This window comes from Heloderma suspectum, chromosome 1, assembly GCF_057233095.1.
Source record: "Heloderma suspectum isolate Gila_16-S chromosome 1, 16-S_ref, whole genome shotgun sequence".
Taxonomy (NCBI): Eukaryota; Metazoa; Chordata; class Lepidosauria; order Squamata; family Helodermatidae; genus Heloderma; species Heloderma suspectum.
Window position 1 is genome coordinate 78,877,686 of NC_139458.1, and position 20,639 is coordinate 78,898,324.

General features: G+C 44.4%; 1 protein-coding gene across 1 annotated transcript; it reads right to left on the reverse strand.

Annotated features, from left to right (window-relative positions):
* Positions 1-19,435, reverse strand: LOC146357481 (retinol dehydrogenase 12-like). The gene is made up of 8 exons (XM_084848581.1): positions 19,343-19,435; positions 18,652-18,767; positions 7,318-7,436; positions 5,705-5,860; positions 4,873-4,981; positions 3,842-4,047; positions 897-1,086; positions 1-103 (listed from the first exon to the last, which is right to left on the reverse strand). Exons 1-8 carry the CDS (start codon positions 19,433-19,435, stop codon positions 1-3), a joined length of 1,092 nt encoding a protein of 363 aa, XP_084704707.1.
* Positions 19,436-20,639: the final 1,204 nt, after the last annotated feature.

A 20,639-nucleotide genomic window follows, 5' to 3' on the forward strand; every position in this document is an offset into this window, starting at 1 on the left:
TCATTCCCACTGGATGCCCAACAGCTCACAGCTGATGTGCCAGAGCTTTTTCGCGGTGTCTTCATCACGACCCTGAGGAGCAACCCATGTGGGTTTACAGTCACTACAGAAGTCAAGAAGAAACGTCCATTAGGCACTTCATCCTGTTGACGGTTGAATTATTTGAACAGTATGGTTTAGAAAGCCGTGTTTAAAATAATAAAATTGCCTTCCCCAACCTAGAATCTCCCATGTCCTCCTCATCCCCATCCATGATGACAATTGGATGATGGGAGTTGTAGTCCAACACTTCTGGAAGGTGCCAGGTTGGAGAAGGCTTCCATAAAGCAAGCAATGATTGCTTAAAACAAATATTGGGCATATTTCTCAGGTCAATATCATAGGGACTATGACACAAAAGAGTGGTAAGTTGACTCCATGCAGGCCAACCTGATACATATTTAGTTAGAGGTAAGTCCCACTGAACTGAATGGGATTGACTCTCATGTGGGTATAGTGATCGCCCAAACATATTGTCTGAGTGATCCTCATGGTGGGGGGAGGTGATTCCACCCCCAACCCTGCAGGTGCATTCAGGGTTTTTCAAGGGGGTGCACGCTGAACTTTGCCTCTTGGTTCCAAAGAGTGATTCCTCTATGTCTGCTCGATGAGCAGACTCCTCGGAACTCAGCCTGCAGCACATGCCCATGCCCAAGCAGATATTTGAAGTTGTAGCTGGAATCAGAGCTGTTATACTGGGCCGCTTTCTTTTAATACATCATTTGTCACCTAAATATTGCCTTTGGGATCTCATGCGGGTACCTGTGAGCCTTGTTACAGCATCTTTTACCTAGATGTGCCCCATGCCTTTGAGTTCTCATCTGTCTGCCAATTGCAGGCCACAAATCCAAACCCACCAGAAATACTCTCCGCTCACTGACTCCAGTTCCTCTCCAACTGCACCGTGCACATTAGTTTGGGCGCCTTCTTGTGCTGTCTTCCACATGAAACTCGATATAGTGTGCACAATTCTCAAACCATATGTATGACGCAACATTTCAGTATGAACTAGACCAGGATGTAAGGCGTTGACAGTAACTCCAGTGCCTAGAAAAAGAAAACAGAACATGCAGGATGTACCATGAGTGAGCAATCACAAGTGCACAATAAGCCTCGTGTATAAAGGCTGTAAAACATGCAGGTATTTTGGGCTCTGAGGGCCTTGTCCCTTTTTGCTGTGGCACTGCCCACCACTGGAGGGTGGTCTCTGAAAGCTTCTCCAAAATAGAATTCGGCCTGTGGGTTGAAAAAGGTTCTGCACCCCTAGTCTAATTCCCCTTTAATGCCATTCACGTTTGTGGCCATTTTGGGGTAGTGAATTCAATAGTTTAACTGTGTCCTGCATAAAGAAATATTTTCTTTTATTTATCCTGAATCTCCCGCCATTTTCAGCTTCATAGGATGACCCCGAGTTCCAGTATTATGAGAGAGGGAGAAACATGTCTCCCTATCCACTTTCTCCACAGTTCTGAACACCTCTATCATGTGTCCCCTCCTTGCCCTATCTCTAAGCTAAGCAGGGTTGGTGTTGGAGAACCCCAGGGCATTGGTCCTGGAAGATGTCAACGTTCATGCCAAGGTGGCCTTGAGCTGGCTCAGGACTTCATGGCCTCCATGACAACCATGGGGCTGTCTCAATTTGTCATTGGGCCAACGCATAGGGCAGGGCATACTCCCTATTCAGTCTTTGCTTCAGGACATGAGGGGGGTGGTCTGGATATGGCGGGGTGCGTGTGAAGTTGCCCTATTGTCATCTGGTGAAGTTTGGGCTTTCAGTGCCAGTCTCCTGCTGCTGGGGTGGGGGACCCATTAAGATGATCCACCTCTGGTGCCTTATGGACTCTGATGGATTCCTGAATGTGATGGGGGAATTTCTAGTAGCCAGAGCCAGTGATCCTGTCCTAGTCACACTATGTTGACACGATCGCTCTGGAGCGCCCCCTCCGGGGCTGTGAAGCCGAGGTGCTCCCGGGTTCTCTGATCAGCTCCGGGCAATGAAACAGGCTGGGAGACAGCTACAGCATGAGTCTCATTGTAAGGCTGGCTAAACACGCATGAGAGCGCATAATCATGCCTACTGTGCAGCTCTGCAGGCAGCAAAGGTGGCTTCTGCTTGGTTTTCTACCCTTTCAAGATCCCCAACCTTTTTGCACCCATGGGCACATTTGGGAATTTGAGAAAGTTCTGTGGGCACCAACACAAAATGCTTAATCAGTGGATCACCACTTTGGTCTCTACCTGTCACGCTATAGATCTTAGGCTGCATCTTATGGAGTAAAAGCTGTTGTTTCATGTCTGTTGGACACCGTAACATCTCTTCAATAAGGGATGTTATTATTTCAATAAAATAATAGTCTAATTTGGCTCATTGCTGGTGGTGCAATACAGCTAAACATACATTTTGGCAATGTCCAGTAGTTTCTTCTTTTTGAGTGGAGGTTATCACACAAAAAGATTTTGTACTGGAACAATCTTTAATATTCACAGATATATGTGCTTTTTAAAATTATTTACTTGCTTCACGGAAATGAAGGAATGGTCAGCATAGATGGATAGATGGATTCTCTGTGTGCTTTTCACAGCTAAAAGACTGGTATTAGAGCACCTGGTGAGGTATCTGATACACCATCTGCTATATGGGATCAGTGTAAGTTATTGAAGCCTGAGGAGCTAGGGCCGATCTACATTGTGCCCGCCATCGCAATGAATTCGTTGTCCTGTCAGGTTAAACGCTCTCGCATTAAAATGTGATTATTCACACTCACCCATTTTCCCCGTTGCAGTGCTTCATCAAATGCGCAAGCTCAGTTCACACTCGAACGCTGTGCTGTTTTCCTGCGCGTGCTTTTCTGATCTCAGATGCTAAGCGGGGTCGGCCCCGGTCAGTAGTTGGATGGGTGACCGCCTGGGAATCTGGCTTCCTGCATTGAGCAGGGGGTTGTTCTATCTCTTCAAATGAGACTAAGTTTTACCCCCTCCTATCCCCCGCTCCAGATGTGTGTTTTTTAATTAAAGCGTTATCCTCGCAGAATCGGGGCTTCTCTGCGATGTTTTTTTTTTTCTAATTCAGGCATGATCTTCGAAGATTCGAAGTTGTGAAGCTTCTAGCTGTTCAGGCTATGACCTGCTCTCTTGATCCTTGCCCATCCTGGCTTATTCAAGCTAGCAGGAGCAGTTGGCTGAGTGAACCAGGGAGTGATGAATGCATTTCGAAGTGATGGGGTGGTGCCACCGCCCTGTAGGAGCCTTCCCTGGATGCGGAGGTTTATACCAACAACCGCCCAGACACGAATACCACCTTTCTGGACAAGGTGCTTGAGCAGGTGGTGGCTGGGCAAGTGCAGATGCTCCTGGAGGATACAGATTATCTCAACCCATTTCAGTTTGGTTCGCCTTTGTTGAAGCGTATATATAATTGCTAATTTCATAGGTATACATTGCTATGGATATATACAAATCCATATATGTATATTAAAAACTGGGGGGGAAATAAAGGTTTTGCGTGCACCACATTGGGGATCCCTTCACAGGTGCTGCTGGAGGTGGCTGCATTGGGGACCCCTGGTTTAAAGCTTCAGGCCTAGGGCTTGAAATAGCAGGTGCTGGGTTGGCCCCTTAAAGCCCTAGCGGTGTCCTGTAAGATCTGAGAGTCCCCTGGCTCAGGCTGAGGTGGACATAAGGGGTGGTGGCAGCCTAGTTTGGCCTTGTTTGTCCCTGCCTACCCTGCAGGGAGTGAGGGTAACGCCCTCCCTCGCCCTCGCACACACCAACACTTATACATCACTGTGTCCTTGGAACTCACCTTGCAATCGGCTCGCCAACTCCCTGGTAAATAGTATATTAGCCAATTTGCTTTGACTGTATGCCAGGAGCGAATTGTAGCACTTTTCTCCTTGCAGGTCCTGGAAGTTAATCTTCCCCCAAATATGGCCTGCTGAGGATACATTCACTATCCAAGCTGGGGCTGACTGTTTCAAACGGTCCAGCAACAGGAGTGTTAAGAGAAAGGCCCTGAAAGTAGAGAACTCATAGGATTCTCTGCTTGTGCTTTGATCTGGGTAAGTATATTTTAACAAAATCATATTAACTTTTGAGTTAAATTATACTCAAGTTGACTTTGAAATCATTAAAGTCATTTATAATTAGCATACAAGAAATAAAACACACACAACACCATACAGCTCATGCTTCCCATGCTTGCCTACTGCCTTCCTGCCAATACTGCACACCACCTCCCACCCTCAAGTCCTCTGTGAGGGTTCGCCCCAGACCTCTTTTCCAAATCATCACCTTACCTTAACCCAGAGGTGCAGAACATCAGGCCTGGGGGCCACATCCCTCCTTCCACCCCGCAGGGTTCCCCAGAAAAGGTTCCCGGTGTTTGTGCAGTTTTTCCCCCTCTCCAGAGGCTGAAATGGCTCCACAAAGGCTTTGTTTCTGGCGGTAAGAGACTCGAGGCACAAGGGACTGTGTTATTTTCGGCTTTGGGGCCCTGTCCCTTTTGCCTTCAGCCCCGCCCAGTCCTGGAACGTGGTCCCCGAACGTTGCTCCAAAATGGAATTCAGCCCTTGGGCTGAAAGGCGTATTGCACCCTTCCTTGAGCTGCGGTGCATTTCGTTAGCACAAAGCACCTGCAGGTTGAAGGTAAGATGATTCAGTCAGCTCCGAGCAGGCTCACACTGTTCGGTCCTTAGGAAGCCGCTGTAAAGGAAGGAAGGCTAGTTGGAGGAAGAGGTGGGGAGGGAAAGAGCAGAGGAGGTGGTCAACGGAGGAAGAGGGAGGCCTGGGATGCTCTTGCAGTGCATCCATTTGCTACTCCTGGGTCTCATAATCTTACCAAGGTGATTGACTCCCATGTGCATCTCAAAACCATCAGCAGTCTTGCAGTGGCGGCACATCAACACACCTGCGTTGTTAATGAGGATATGGAGCTCCGTCTCCTCTAGAAGAAATAACACAAGGGGCGGGGGGGAATTACACCGAAAATCCAGTGCAGGCTGGTGGCTCCGACTTTGGTGGGGCTGTTCATCCATTCTGGGTTTCAGCCAGAACCCCAAAGAAGCTATCTAAGGTGGGTTCTGCACCTTGGATAACACCTTTAGAGTTCTGGCTGGTTGCTTCCTCGTAATCTGGTCTCTAATGTACAGCTATTGTTTAAAGTTGCAGACTCATTCATTAACCATCTCAATGCATCACTATCTATTCTGAATGGGTTCAAGTGATTTCAACAGTCCAGTTTCATCACCATCATCATTCATTACATTTCTATACTGCCCCATAGCCAAAGCTCTCTGGGTGGTTTACAAAAGTTAAAACATTAAAATACAATACACAAAGTTTAAAAAACATTTACATAAAAGCATGCGGACGATATATACAATCAACATATAACTAAAAATAACTTTCAGGAATCCAGCAATAAAACAACACAGCTTAAAAACAGTATACAAAAGTCAGCAAACCGAACAAGAGTTCTACAAAAGGAAGGCCTGCCGGAATAATACACTCTTTAATGCCTGTTTAAACACCTTCAAAGAGGTCAGCAGGCGCATTTCAACCGGCTGGTCATGGTTTATTGTTTATGCGTCAGAGGATCAAGGGGAAGCACCTGAGCATACGGTTACGTTCCCTTAAATGGAATGGAAACAACTTTTTTCAGTCCTACCCTTTAGGAAATCTTCAGCAAATATCCATATAGATTTGGTAACAGCCAGGTCCAGTTTTTTCACTATAAGTTGCCGATTCCCTGTTTTAGTTTGGATTTCCCGGGCTGCAGCTTCCCCCTTTGCTGTATCTCTGCAGGCAATGATGATGCGAGCACCTTTAATGGGAAATAGGAGGGAAAGGTGATAAGGCAGGCAAGCAGTGTCCAAAACTATGTCCTATTCCAACATCTCCATGCTCATTTTTGTTGTTGGAACCAAAGATGAAACTCCACAATTTCCATAATTGTGTAAAGTAAACCTCTTGCCATTAGATGCTATGAACAGCAATTAATGTTAACTATGGACTATTTGGGGGTGAGGATTAATGCCCAGTTTTAATAAGCTCAGCTCATGCCCTTCAAGTGATTGTCCTGGTCGACTGAACAATTTCTACCAGATTAAGCAAATACACTTTTGAAATACTCCTTAATAGAGAAATTAAAATCAGTTTTTGAAGGGGAAAAAAAATAAAACACATATTCATAGTAATAATACAATTCACCTACCCCAGTTTCACTGACCAGTTTCAGACATCATGCTAAACCATGGTGTAGACTGCAAACCTCTACACACTTACCTGCGAGTAAGCACCACTGAACTCAATCAGTCTTACTTCAGAGTAGTCATGCATAGGATTGAATTATTAAGGTTTCAAGAATCTGCCACAGGAAGTCTTAGGCGTGCAAGGAAAGAAATTTGAAGCTTTCTGTCATGGCTGGTGTTGGTAACAAACTTCAGTTTCCTATTTCATCTTAAATATGGGAAACTGGGGTTTATATAAAACACCTCCAGTTAACAAAGCAGAATAGACCTAGATGTGATCCATGGTTTCCTATTACATCCAGAATTGTCCCAAGATATTTTGTTCCCTGAGGCAGAGCAGCAAATGGTGCTGTCCATACCACCCCCGCCCCACAAAAGTCAAAGCACATAACACTCAAGGCTAGTCAAGTTATTTTGGCACCTGAGGCATCTGCAAGCATCTCTCCCCCGCATAGTAAAATTATTATTATTATTATTATTATTGAATTACATAGCTTACAATTTGCTGCCCTTTCATGACACCCGGAATCAGCTGCCTGAGGTGGCCACCCTCATTTTGCCTAATGGTTGGGCCAGGCCTGATTATGCCTGGATGTGGCCGTTGTGTCATGCTTGGAATCCTAAAGTGCTGAAGCCAGAGCAGAGGGAAAGAAGAGAAGCAGGGTGAGTCCAACTCCCCTGTTAAGACACAAGTTGCCTTTGACCCGCCCCAACTGTCCCCTAGTCGACAGTCATTCCATCAGGCTACCTCTTTCCATTCCAGCCAATTATCACAAGAACTACGTCTTCGAGAGCTGGTGCCTCAACATACTTTTTTCCTCTTCCCTCCCCATCTCTTTTTCTTTGTGTGTCTTTTAGAATATACACCTGAGGGCAGAGGCTGTCATGCAACTTATCTTTATAACCCACTTCAGGGGCCTTTTAGCTAAAGGGTGTGGTGGAAATCCTGCAGGCTCCCTTTCTCCGTTTTTAAGTATGGATGATGGATGGATGGATGGCATGGATGGCATGGATGGCATGGACAACTTGCCTCTTCGCGCGAGTTCCCTGGCAGTCTCCTTTCCTATGCCGGTGTTGGCCCCTGTGATCACGGCCACCTTTCCATTCAGCATAGCTGTGGATGTGCACACTCCTCCTGCAAACCATTTCCTAAAATATAAGACAACACCACTACATCGTATGAGGTATGCAGAGATTACCGGTTATCAGTCTTGGGCCTTGGCATGCAAGATTCTACATTGGTCTTCTGACTCTTTCGGTAACCCTCACAGGTTCCACTTAGGCCCCTTCCAACCCACATCCAGCACACATAGATTCACCAGAATTACAAGCATAATTCAGACTAGATATTGCATCAGGGCTCAGTTGTGGACAAAGGGACATTTACACAGACATCAAGACTTGTTCCAAGTTCTCGTTTCCTCTGCTTATCTTAGTGATCACAGGGTTGCCACACTTTCATAATTCCTATGGATTGTTCATCTCCTGGGAACTTGGTCCATAATATGTAGAAATCACACCAAGGCTAGCTTTCCATCATATTGTTAGTGAAGGCAGGAGGGTGTGTCCAAAAAAGCCTTCCATCAATCCTGACTTCACTTTTATTACACACATGCATACACACATACACACGGGGGCGGGGGGGACAGACCTTTTGGAGGGAACAAAGAACAAGAGGAAATATGCTTTTGAAAGAAATAAAATGCAGAAATATAATGCACAGTCTTATTCTATTTGATAAAGCTATTCTGAGAACTAAGCATAGTTTTGAGTACCATAGTGCATATTTTAACACTATGGGGCTATAATAGCAAACACTGGCTATTAGGGACCTGCCTTCCAGCTGTGTGTAAATAAAATGTGATGAAGTACGTGTGCTTGTTTTGTACTCTCACTATACATCTTGATACCTTAGTTGTTACATTTATTAGTATTTAAGAATCCTATCCTGCCTCAGTTTGAGGCACTTCAGGCAACTTAGAAGAACATATCAATAACACACTAAATAAGGGGAAATCGAAAGGAAGGATAGACAACAAACTGAAGACCGCAGATAATACAAAACAGGTCGGGAGAGGGAGAGAGTGCAGTGATAGGGGGAGGAGCTTAGAAGTAACCTGTTGAAAGTATTGAAAGGCAGGGCATTGCTGTCAATTGGCTCAGCTGAGAGAAACCAAGAAAATGTCAAGAGAACACAGTTTCATCACCTTCCTGTTGCATCAATTCCTAGATCAGATTCCAAGATCAAACTTTCAAAGAGGAGAGATATAGTAGTAGTAAGACGAGATTTCAGCCACCCTGGTATTTGTTGCAAATCAAACTCTGCTAAGAATGAAATGCCTAATAAATCCCTGACTTGCCTTGCTGACAATTTCCACTTCTAGAAAGTGGAAGAAGGGACAAAGAGATCTTTTATCCTACACGTGTTCTTCGCCAACAGGGAAGAACTGGTTGATAAGGTGAAAGTAGTGGAAACGTGGCTGGAATACTGAGGAAAGGCAAATCTGAGCCTTGTCAAATGTGCACCCAAAGACGTGTGAAGAGCTGAGATTAAGGAAGGATTGGGTGGAATCCCATGGCTAGAAATACTCAGAGAGGGAATTGAAGATGGGTTGGAGTTTCTTAAAAGCAAGATATCCGAGGCATAGTCACAAACAATTCCAGTAAGCAAGAAAAATAGGAGATGCCCCATTAATCTGAAGGCTTTGGGTAGGCTGTAGATGAGATTATTCTAGGTTGATGCAGAGTCCCAGGCGCTGAAGGAGACTGCAGCTGAGATGCACGTGCAATTTCAGCCGCCCTTGCTCCTCCACCTGCACAATTAAAATTCAGGAGCGATGCAGTATAACACTGCCAGCCTCATAATCTGTACCTGTTTTGTTTTTCTATATATTAAAAAAAAAGAAAAAGAAAACGACAGGCCGAGTCCTTTTGCATACTGCGCAATGCCCTCATGGGGAAGAAATGTGCCACACAAAGCCAGGGACGCTGCTCCTCCCTACACCGCCCAAGTCCCTTTCTGGGTGCTCAGAGAGACACTCTACCCAAAGATTCAGCGGAGTCTGGGCATGCAGCCCACGACACCCCCATGCCAATGACGTCCACTGCAATAAGAGCAGTCATTCAGGTATAGCTCTCATCCCAGAGAGGGTTCATCTTTTCATTTAGCTAAAAAAGAAAACAGTCTAGGAAGTGCACACTGAGCTAGGCTCAGAGACTCAGCACTTTGCATTCCCAGGGAAGCTGAAGCTACATCCTCTCCTTAGTCTCCTACCCACTGACTATTGTCCTGTCCCCTGAATAGAAATCTCAGCTTTCCTGGGGGCTCAGTTGACCTGGATTTCAACTGACTGGAAACTAGTGCAGTTGAGCCACACCGTCCTCTGATGTTTAACGAGGCCTGTAATCCGACTGACACAGCAGCAGGTGAGAACAGCCAGCCACAGCTATGTAGGTAGGCAGGCTTGTGAGGGAGCCCAGTGTTAGAAGACAGCCTGGCGAAGCATCAAAGTGAAAAGAAGTTAAGCAACCATGTGAGGTAAGCAATAGGGTGAGGAGGCCTAGGGTCACGTGGATGACTTCATACCAGCTGGAAAGAAGCCATGGGTCTGTGCTCGGTTTAATGAGCCCCTGGCTCTCAGGGAACAAGTTCCTTAGCTGTTTTGTTCTACCAGAAATTAAAACTTGGATACGATTTCCCTGAGATAACTCCCAATGCCACGTGTTTGGAATCCCTTTTATAAAATCTTTGGAGGCCAACATTGATAAGTGTGATCATATCAGTCCTCCCTAAACTCCCAAAGCAGGTGGTTGGCCTTGGGAATCTCCTCCAGGCAGGTGCTATTGTGTACAGATAACTAAGCAGGTGGCTAACCTTGGGGACATTAGAGAAGAAGCCTTGCAGTCAATTGAAAGGAGTAGAAACTAAAAGGGGTTCAGGCACAGAAGGAGGAACTGTTGTACACCAGCTAAATTCCTCGATATAGAATGGTCTTCTGATAATTTCCACTACATAGAAAAAGGCAATGCAAGTAGACAACAACCAGGTTCACATGACATGGCATGTCTCATTGTGGGTAATTTAACCCATGATGAGCTGTACCACTTATAGGTGCCACTTTGCAAATCAAACCCCCACTCAGGGGTTGTTGTGTTGTGCAGACTCAGTAAGCATGGGTTATGAGAGGGTTAAACAACCCTCGCTAAGCCATGGTCTGTTCTAGCAGTATGTGAGATGGTTGGATATGCAAAATGGCGGCCTGCATGCACTGCAGCCTCACCGTATATTAAATAACCCACAATGGGCTGGCGTGTTGTGTCAATCAGTCCATTAAGAGATGCCAAAAAGCATTTGAGGAGCACATCTCTAATAACATTAAGGCCAGCAATAAATAATTCCTTAAATGCACCAGAAGCAGGAAACCAGCTAGGGAGGCAGTTGGACCATTGGATGATAACAGAGTTAAAGGAGAACTACAGGAGGATAAGGAGACTGCAGAGAAGCTGAATGAATTCTTTTCATCTGTCTTGACTGCAGAAGATGTAGGGCAGATGCCTGTGCCTGAACTGATGTTTTTAGGAAGGGAGTCTGTGGAACTGAAGCCAACAGTGGTGACAAAAGAGGAAGTTCTCAACCTTATTGAGAAGTTGAAAGCTAACAAATCACTGGGTCCAGATGGTATCCATCCTAAAGTTCTTAAAGAATTAAATGTGAAATTGCTGATCTTCTAAGAAAAATACGTAACATGATCCTAGGATCACCCTCTGTACCAGAGGACTGGATAATGGCCAATCTAACTCCAATGGGGCCAGCAGCAAAAGTAGGCATGGTTCGGCACCTGCCAAGGGCCCACACCTCAGCAGGGGCCCACTGACTGTTCTTCCTTTGAAATCTCCTGAAAACAGCTGGCAATCTCCACTTCTGCTAAGGGCCATGGGGAGAGAGGAAGGTGTGTGTGTACACATACGTACTTACATATGTACACACACACACACACACACACTCCCCTCCTGCCTGGCCAAAGAGGGAGTTACTGGGGATTAATTCTGCGGGGAGGGACGGGTGGGGAAGCCTGTTGTTTCAAATCTGCAAAGATATGTAGGAGTGGACTTGAAAAGTTGATCAGCCTTTGTTGTCCCCCAAATGAGCATTAAAGTCACCGCGTTGCTTTGGGATGGGTTTGGTCCTTTTGAAGTCTCCACTTCTGCACTGAAAACCGTAATTCCCATTGACTTCTACTGCACTGAAGAGCAAGGAGCAGAGAGAAGGGGTGGGACTACAACAGTATTAAACTTCGCTTTTCCAGAGGTGTGCACGAGCGAACATGTCTACTCAGATGTAATTCCCATTTCCTTGCACTGCATTTACTGAGCACAGCAGGGAGCAGAGGAAGAAGTTGAAATGAGCAACAGGGGCAGCAATGGGGTGCCGGAAGGAGCCCCTGTTCTGCTGGCCCCTCCCTCCCCGCCCCCTCTCCGCCAGCCTGGCCATGGGGCTCCTGCACTCTGGTGGTGGTGCTTTGCAAGGTCCTGGAGGCAGGCGGAGGCAGAGAAGGGGTGTGAATCAGGTTGCTGCACCGCGTGGGGTGCGAATTGGTGGGAGGAAATTTCCTGCTAAACATGTCTACATAGAAGTTGCTCCCATTGACTTCAACTGCTTTTCCTCAGTGGGGAGAGGGGTGGAGAAACTTATTGTTTACATCTGTTGTGAGACTCCACCCACATATGTCTAAACTTATTCCATATTGGCCATATGGAAACTGTATTTCACATGTTTAGGGTGAAAACTATCATATGCCAGATAAGAGTTTTTATCGGTCGGTTTTCTGTATACTGATCTGTGTAACCTACTATGGTCCTTCTCCATGATGCCAAGAATATTTATATTCCTGTCATATGCATGCATCTAGAATTCTGTATTAGCGTCACAGGCATTAAGTCAGGTGAATTTTTTTTTTAAAAAAAGAATCATATGAACCCCTCCAAACAATGAAAATATCATCAATGTGCCTCCACCATTTGATGACGTCTGGTGTCTTTCTTGCTCAATTTGATAACTTCAGAATCACATCTTGACTACAAATGGGCTGGGCTCTGTTAATAAATGACGCAGAGTAACAAACACTCTTATGAAAGGAGACCTAATATTATAATCCTCCAAGAGACCCATCGCCACCATGGAGTTCAAAAAATCCTGTCCCATCCAACTCTAGATGAACAATATTGCTTTTAGAGGTTTGAAACTATACAATATGCCCCCCCACCCCACACAAACAGCCAATGCCTTACCCAAGCTATTTGGCCTGTTGGCTTGGTGCTAAAAGAATGGTCATGCCCAGGTCTTTCTTTAAGATTTTTTATTTTATTTTATTTTATTTGTAAAAGGGGAAAAAGGAAGTACCTGGCACTTTTATATCCCCCAATCCTGTTGCGTGAGCTCTGGGACCATGATTGGATACAGCCAGGGATTCTCCACCCCCCCCCCCCCAGGATGTTTTGTGTTATCCGCTTGCAGGGAAATTACGCAAGAGCTTAATTACCACCACATTTTCCTCTTCCTCCGCCATTTCCGAGCACATGGTTTTGTTGAAATAAGCCTGAACCTACTTGTGTGCTTGCCTTAGCTTGGGAATTATAAAGTGTCAAGAGTCAGCATGTTATAGAAAAGCACTGGTCAGCATGAATCTTGCTGACCAGCGTAAAGTGTTGACTGTGCAGCCCTGTCCGCTTAAAGTTTAGAAGTCTGCTTAGTTACTAACTTGAAGCCAATTACAAACTTGCAAGCACTCTTAAGTTTGATACACATGCGTAGAAAAAGCTTTTGTATACCTGCTTGTATAAATATCACAGAACAAAGGACCTCGAGGCTGCTTGCCTGACTTGAAACAGACACAGCCTTTGTTGCAGCAAATAAAATCATGCTGTACTTTACCCTCATGTCTATTGCTTTGGATCAGGACCTGTGCTAGACACGCACCTAGAGGAGTGACATTCTCACTCTTACCACAGCTTTCAGGGGCCCAAAACTAGCTTTATGCGTACTCTCTGTTCTATGTTCTTTGTCTTTTACAAAATAAATGAAGTGTATGTCTACCTAATAGAGTTTTGCCAGGAGAACACGCTGATCATAGCAAACACTCTTTTCCAACAGCACAAGAGGCGACTCTACACATGGACGTCACCAGATGGTCAATATCGAAATCAGATTGATTATGTCCTTTGCAGTCAATTTGGAGAAGCTCTATATAGTCAGTAAAAACAAGACCTGGAGCTGACTGTGGCTCAGATCATGAGCTTCTTGTTGCAAAATTTCAGCTTAAATTGAAGAATGTAGGGAAAACCACTAAACCATTCAGGTATGACCTCAATCATACCCCTTATGAATATACAGTGGAGGTGAGGAATAGATTTCAGGGATTAGACCTGATAGACAGAGTGCCTGAGGAACTATGGACGGAGGTCCGTAACATTGTTCAGGAGGCAGCAACGAAATCCATCCCAAAGAAAAAGAAATGCAAGAAAGCCAAGTGGCTGTCTGATGAGGCTTTACAAGTAGCTGAAGAAAGAAGGGAAGCAAAAAGCAAGGGAGAAAGGGGAAGATATATCCAACTGAATGCAGAGTTCCAGAGAATAGCAAGGAGAGACAAGAAGGCCTTCTTAAATGAACAATGCAAAGAAATCAAGGAAAACAACAGAATGGGAAAGACTAGAGATCTCTTCAAGAAAATTGGAGATCTCAAGGGAACGTTTTGTGCAAAGACAGGCATGATAAAGGACAAAGAAGGCAGGGACCTAACAGAAGCAGATGAGATTAAGAAGAGGTGGCAAGAATACACAGAAGAACTATACAGTTAAGATCTGAATGTCCCTGATAGCCATGATAGTGCGGCCACTGAACTTGAGCCGGACATCCTCGAGAGTGAAGTCAAGTGGGCCTTAGGAAGCATTACTAACAACAAAGCTAGCGGAGATGACAGTATTCCAGCTGAGCTATTTAAAGTCCTAAAAGATGATGCTGTTAAAGTGCTGCATTCAATATGCCAACAAATTTGGAACACTCAACAATGGCCGCAAGACTGGAAAGGTCAGTTTGTTGCAGAACTCAGAGTCAGAGAGACCACGGAGTGAAGGAAAAAGTTTCTTTATTTAACGCGCGGGCTTAAGGCTGGAATCATTTCCAAAGAGCCAGAAGCCCCGATTTACATCAGCACATTGTTTTTATAGATATTGTGACACATAGGAAACGGCTCCTCCTCTCCCTCCCGTGTGGGGTTGCAGTCCTCAACATTTCTTCTCCTAGCACCATTGTTTATAATACAAGAAATGGCTTATAGGGTAGCTATGATAAGCAGAGAACAGAAGAGAACGGCAGAGAACAAGATATACAATTCTATGCTGACCTTAGCCTTTGTTGACAAGATAAGAAATTCCTGTGTCTCGTCATCTTACAAACATATATTTCAGGGAGCAAGAGCTCAGCAAGAACATAAAGCATGAGACTGCATGAGGCTACTTAGTCTGACCCCCGATATGGCTGCTACAAGTTTACATTCCAATTCCAAAGAAGGGCAATGCCAAAGAGTGTTCAAACTACCACACAATTGCGCTCATTTCACATGCCAGCAAGGTGATGCTCAAAATCCTACAAGCTAGGCTTCAGCAGCATGCGAACCGACAACTACCGGAAGTACAAGCGGGGTTTCAAAGAGGCAGAGGAACTAGAGATCAAATCGCCAACATTCGCTGCATCATGGAGAAAGCAAGAGAATTCCAGAAAAACGTCTATTTCTGCTTCATTGACTACGCTAAAGCCTTTGATTGTGTGGATCACAACAAACTGTGGCAAATTCTGAAAGAGATGGGGGTACCAGACCACCTTACCTGTCTCCTGAGAAACCTGTATGAGGGTCAAGAAGCAACAGTAAGAACCAGACATGGAACAACCGATTGGTTCAAAATTGGGAAAGGAGTACGACGAGGCTGTATATTGCCGCCCTGCTTATTTAATTTATATGCAGAGTACATCATGAGAAACGCTGGGTTGGATGAATCACAGGTCGGAATTAAGATTGCCGGGAGAATTATCAACAACCTCAGATACGCAGACGATACCACCCTGATGGCAGAAAGCGAAGAGGATCTAAAGAGCCTCTTGTTGAGGGTGGAAGTGGAGAGTGCAAAAGCTGAAACTCAACATTAAAAAAACGAAGATCATGGCATCTGGCCCCATCACTTCCTGGCATATGGGAGGGGAAGAAATGGAAGCAGGGACAGATTTTACTTTCTTGGGCTCCAAGATCACCGCAGACGGTGACTGTAGCCATGAAATTAAAAGACGCTTGCTCCTTGAGAGGAAAGCTATGGCACACCTAGACAGCATAGTAAGAAGCAGAGACATCACCTTGCTGACCAAGGTTCGTCTAATCAAAGCTATGGTTTTCCCAGTAGCAACGTATGGCTGTGAGAGCTGGATCATAAGGAAGGCTGAGCGCCGAAGAATGGATGCTTTCAAACTGTGATTCTGGAGAAGACTCTTACGAGTGCCCTGGACTGCAAGGAGGTCAAATCAGTCCATCCTAAAGGAAATCAACCCTGAGTGCTCATTGGAAGGACAGATACTGAAGCTGAAGCTCAAATATTTTGGCCACCTAAACTAATGCAAAGAGAAAACTCCCTGGAAAAGACCCTGATGCTGGGAAAGATTGAAGGCAAAAGGAGAAGGGGACGGCAGAGGATGAGATGGCTAGATAGCATCACCGACGCAATGAATATGAACTTGAGCACACTCCGGGAGAGAGCGCAGGACAGGAAGGCCTGGCGTGCTATGGTCCATGGGGTCACGAAGAGTCGGACACGACTTAACGACTGAACAACAACAACTACTACCTTTAATCCCATTAATTTCCTTTCTATTTCTATCTAATATACCCTTGCCCCTTCTTCCATTATTGTTAACATATGTCTTAATTGGTGCGCATCATAATTAGTTTTCAAATGTGGTATACCCCATCTTCCTTCTTACATGGATCTTTATCTGAAAACCTTTGCTGTTCGTGGCCTTTGAGTCATAAAAATAAATTTTTCTATGCGGTTTTGCCATGTTTTAAACCTTTTAAATAGGATTTCTTGTGGAAGCACATTAAAAAGATAAGTACATTTTAGTAGTACCATCATTTTTATAGTCATAATCCGATCAGAAAGTGTTAAATTTATCTTTTCCCATCTGGCTATGTTATTTGTTATTTCCTTCCATAGCTTCCCATAATTTAGTTTCAGGATTTTCTTCTGTCTTTTAGGGACTTAAACTCCTAAATATCTAAATGCTTTTGTTACTAAGGGAATACCTGTCCTTTCTGAAATTTCTATTTGTTCTTGTGGCCCTATATTCCGACACATCAAATCAGATTTCGTTGTATTTACCTTTAGTCCTGCCACCTGTTGAAATTCTGTTAATTCTCTTATCAGTTCCTTTATTCCCTTATCTGAATTACCTAACTTAAATAATATGTCATCTGCATATAGGTTCAGTTTGTATTCTGTCCTGCCTATGATATCCTTTGATACCCTTATTACCCCTGATTTTGTCAGCCAGAAACTCAATTACCATTGTAAACAAAAGTGGTGAAAGGGGGCATCCCTGCCTTGTTCCTGAATTAAGCCTTATTTCTTCTGTCTCTAATCTATTGTACCTTATTTTTGCTGTTGTTTGTGCATATATTGCCTCTATTATATGTTTAAACCTATTCCCCAAATTATACTTCTTTAGCAAACTTAATATAAATTTTGGATTAATCGTACCAAATGCCTTGTAAAGATCAAGTGTCATTAATACAACCGGGATCATTCTTTCTTACAAATATTAATCATGCTCAATACCTTCCTAACTGGATCGCCAATCAGCCTATTTTTAAAGAAACCATATTGATCTGAACCTATATAGTCAGTAATAACTTCTTTCAGCCGTTTTGCCCATATTTTAGTAAATATTTTATAATCCACATTCAGTAGAGATATTGATCTATAAGAGTCCAGGTTACATTTATCTTCATTTAATTTGGGTATCAGTGTTCTTATCACTTGTGTCCATGTTCTTGGGAGTGGGGCCCCCTCTTGTATTTCCTGAAATAATTTCTTCAGTTGTGGCCCCAACACATCCACAAATGCTCTATAAAATTCACCCACAAACCCATCTCAGCCTGGCGATTTATTATTTTTTATTTCTTTTAAAGCTTCTTTAATCTCCTCTTCTTCTGTCTCAGCTTCTAAAAATTGTTTCTGTTCTTCTTTTAGTGGGGGTATTTGTGTTTTGTCTTGGTATTCCTCAATCTGCTTTATTTCTACCTGTTTCCCTTCATAAAGATTTTATAATAATTTTGTGATAATTTTCCCATTTCCTTTTGAACATATATTTTAATTCCTTCTTTTGTATTCAAAGCTGAAATTCTGTTCTTAGTTCTCTGTTTCTGGACTCTGTTCACCAACAATTTTGAGCTTTTCCCCATAAACTCATAATACCTTTGCTTGACATATATCATTGTTTTGTTTATTCTCTTGTGTTTATTCTCTTATTTGTTTATGTCTCTCTTTCTTTCCTCCTTTTTTCCATTTCTTTTCTAATTCTAATCTGACCAGTATGCTTGTAGGAAAGGAAAGTTTCCTCCTGTGCAAGCACTGAGTCATTACTGACCCCTAGAGGGACGCCGCTTTCGCTGGCATTTTCATGGCAGACTATAGTGGGGTGGTTTGCCATTGCCTTCCCCAGTCGTGACTACCTTTTCCCCAGCAAGCTGGGTACTCATTTTACCGACCTCGGAAGGATGGAAGGCTGAGTCGACCTGAGCCGGCTACCCGGGACCCAGCTTCCTCTGGGATCGAACTCAGGTCATGGGGAGAGTTTCGGTTGCAATACTGCCGCCTACCACTCTGCGCCACACGAGGCATGTACTGCTCCATTAATCTGTTAATTTCTTGATCCAGTGTCTTCTTCTTTTCCTTCTCCTTTTTCTTTATTAAACTTAGCTCTTTTATACAAACCCCTCTTATCGTTGCCTTGCCCGTTTCCCATCTAATTGTTTCTGTTGTTTCCCCCGTTTTATTTTTTAAAAAATATCGTTCTATATCCCTTTTAATTTCTTGGTCCGTCTCTACATACATTTTGATTGGGGCATGGTCTGTTACTTTTATTTGTCCAATTTTCATTTTTCCATTGTGGAAAGCCCCCTCCACTGTGCTTCCCATGTCAAAGCATCTGGAGGGGATGTATCGATTGCAGGAGATGGATACGAAACCTTTATTTAACCACCTGCACCAAATTCGATTGTGGTTGAAGAGGCCCAGGGAAAATCCTGTAGAGCTCACTCCTCACCAGTGGATAAGGAGGGCCAACGCCTCAACTTCCTGGGAGACACAATGTATTCCTCTGCTGCGCTTGGCTTTAAAGTTTCCAACTATCAGGCTGCTATTTCCGGCTACCGGTTGTTCCTTTGGGACAAGTGGGGAAGACTTTTGAGCATCTACTGGAGGACAAGCAAACTTTAGCCCATGTGTTTCAGAACAAGGCGAAGAAGCCGTCCAGACAGCAGATAAACACCTCGAGGCATCAGGTGGACTGTGACACTAGACTCTAGCAAGCTCCATTGCACTGCGATGACACACGTTGCTCAGGTCAGCAGGATTTTCTCAGGAGACTCAGTCTGGAATAGAGGACCTCCCTTTGACAGCCAGGGTTTATTCAAGGCCAAAACGGATGAAGAGTTAGATTCAGTGCAAAAAGCCAGAACCACAGTCCATAAAATGGAGTTCCAGCTGCAGCCTACGACCACACAACAGCAACAATGTTCTGATCATCAGCAAGTCCATATCAACCTCCTGCCTCGATTCTGTCACAGCAGCAGCAGCAGCCTTTGCATTCCAAGATGCCCTACTTAGTGTCAAAGTATGGCTCCTTCCGTCAGAAGGGTGATGGAGGAAATAAGTGGCATCTTTGACTGTCTTTCTCTTCATCCAGCTGCTCAGCCCCTGATCTTCGGCACTGTTCTGTCCCACTTTATTTCTACCTGGACCAACATCACCATGGACTCCTGGTACTTTCCATCATTCAGAGGGGCAACAAGATCTAATTTGATACCCGCCCTCCGCTCAGTAGTCATGACTCTGTCACCTGTTCTCTACCAAGAGTTTGACACACTTCTCAGGAAAGGAGCAATCATACCCGTTCCAGATTCGAATCTCAGTGACATGTTCTACTCGAGATGCTTCATGGTACCGAAGAAAGATGGAGGGCGCCAGCCGATCCTGGACCTCTGAGAGCTCAACCAGTACCTCTCACCCAGGAAATCCTGCATGATTTCTTTGGCATCTATCCTCCCTCTCCTCTCCCAAGGACATTGGTTTGCCTGTATTGACCTCAAGGACGCTTATTTTCACATTGCCATAAAGGAGTTGCACTAAGGCTTCCTCCACTTTGCCATCAATACCAACGCCTACCAGTCCCGGGTGCTACCCTTCAGCCTTGCCACTGCTTCAAGAGTATTCACCAAGTGCATGGTGGTGGTCTGTTCCCATCTTCAGATGAAGGGTGTTGAGGTATACCCGTACATCGACAAGTGGTTGTTGGTGGTGTCGACAAGAAACCGTCTTCTCTGGTTGATAGAGGTGAGCTGCAGTCTCCTTCAGCGCCTGGGACTCTGCATCAACCTAGAATAATCTCATCTACAACCTACCCAAAGCCTTCAGCTTATTGGGGCATCTCCTATTTTTCTTGCTTACTGGAATTGTTTGTGACTATGCCTCGGATATCTTGGTTTTAAGATATCCCATCTTCAATTCCCTCTCTGAGTATTTCTAGCCATGGGATTCCACCCAATCCTTCCTTAATCTCAGCTCTCCACACGTCTTTGGGTGCACATTTGACAAGGCTCAGATTTGCCTTTCCTCAGTATTCCAGCCACGTTTCCACTACTTTCACCTTATCAACCAGTTCTTCCCTGTTGGCGAAGATCACGTGTAGGATAAAAGATCTCTTTGTCCCTTCTTCCACTTTCTAGAAGTGGAAATTGTCAGCAAGGCAAGTCAGGGATTTATTAGGCATTTCATTCTTAGCAGAGTTTGATTTGCAACAAATACCAGGGTGGCTGAAATCTCGTCTTACTACTACTTACTTACTTACTACTACTACTTACTACTATATCTCTCCTCTGAAAGTTTGATCTTGGAAACTGATCTAGGAATTGATGCAACAGGAAGGTGATGAATCTGTGTTCTCTTGACATTTTCTTGGTTTCTCTCAGCTGAGCCAATTGACAGCAATGCCCTGCCTTTCAATACTTTCAACTGGTTACTTCTAAGCTACTC

Coding starts and splice junctions, on each gene's coding strand:
- LOC146357481 (XM_084848581.1), bottom strand. CDS start 19,435: ATGACTACTGAGCGGAGGGCGGGTATCAAATTAGATCTTGTTGCCCCT. Junction 5,861..7,317: donor CAGGGAACTCGCGCGAAGAG/GCAAGTTGTCCA, acceptor TTCCCATTAAAG/GTGCTCGCATCATCATTGCC. Junction 4,982..5,704: donor TGCTGAAGATTTCCTAAAGG/GTAGGACTGAAA, acceptor TATTTCTTCTAG/AGGAGACGGAGCTCCATATC.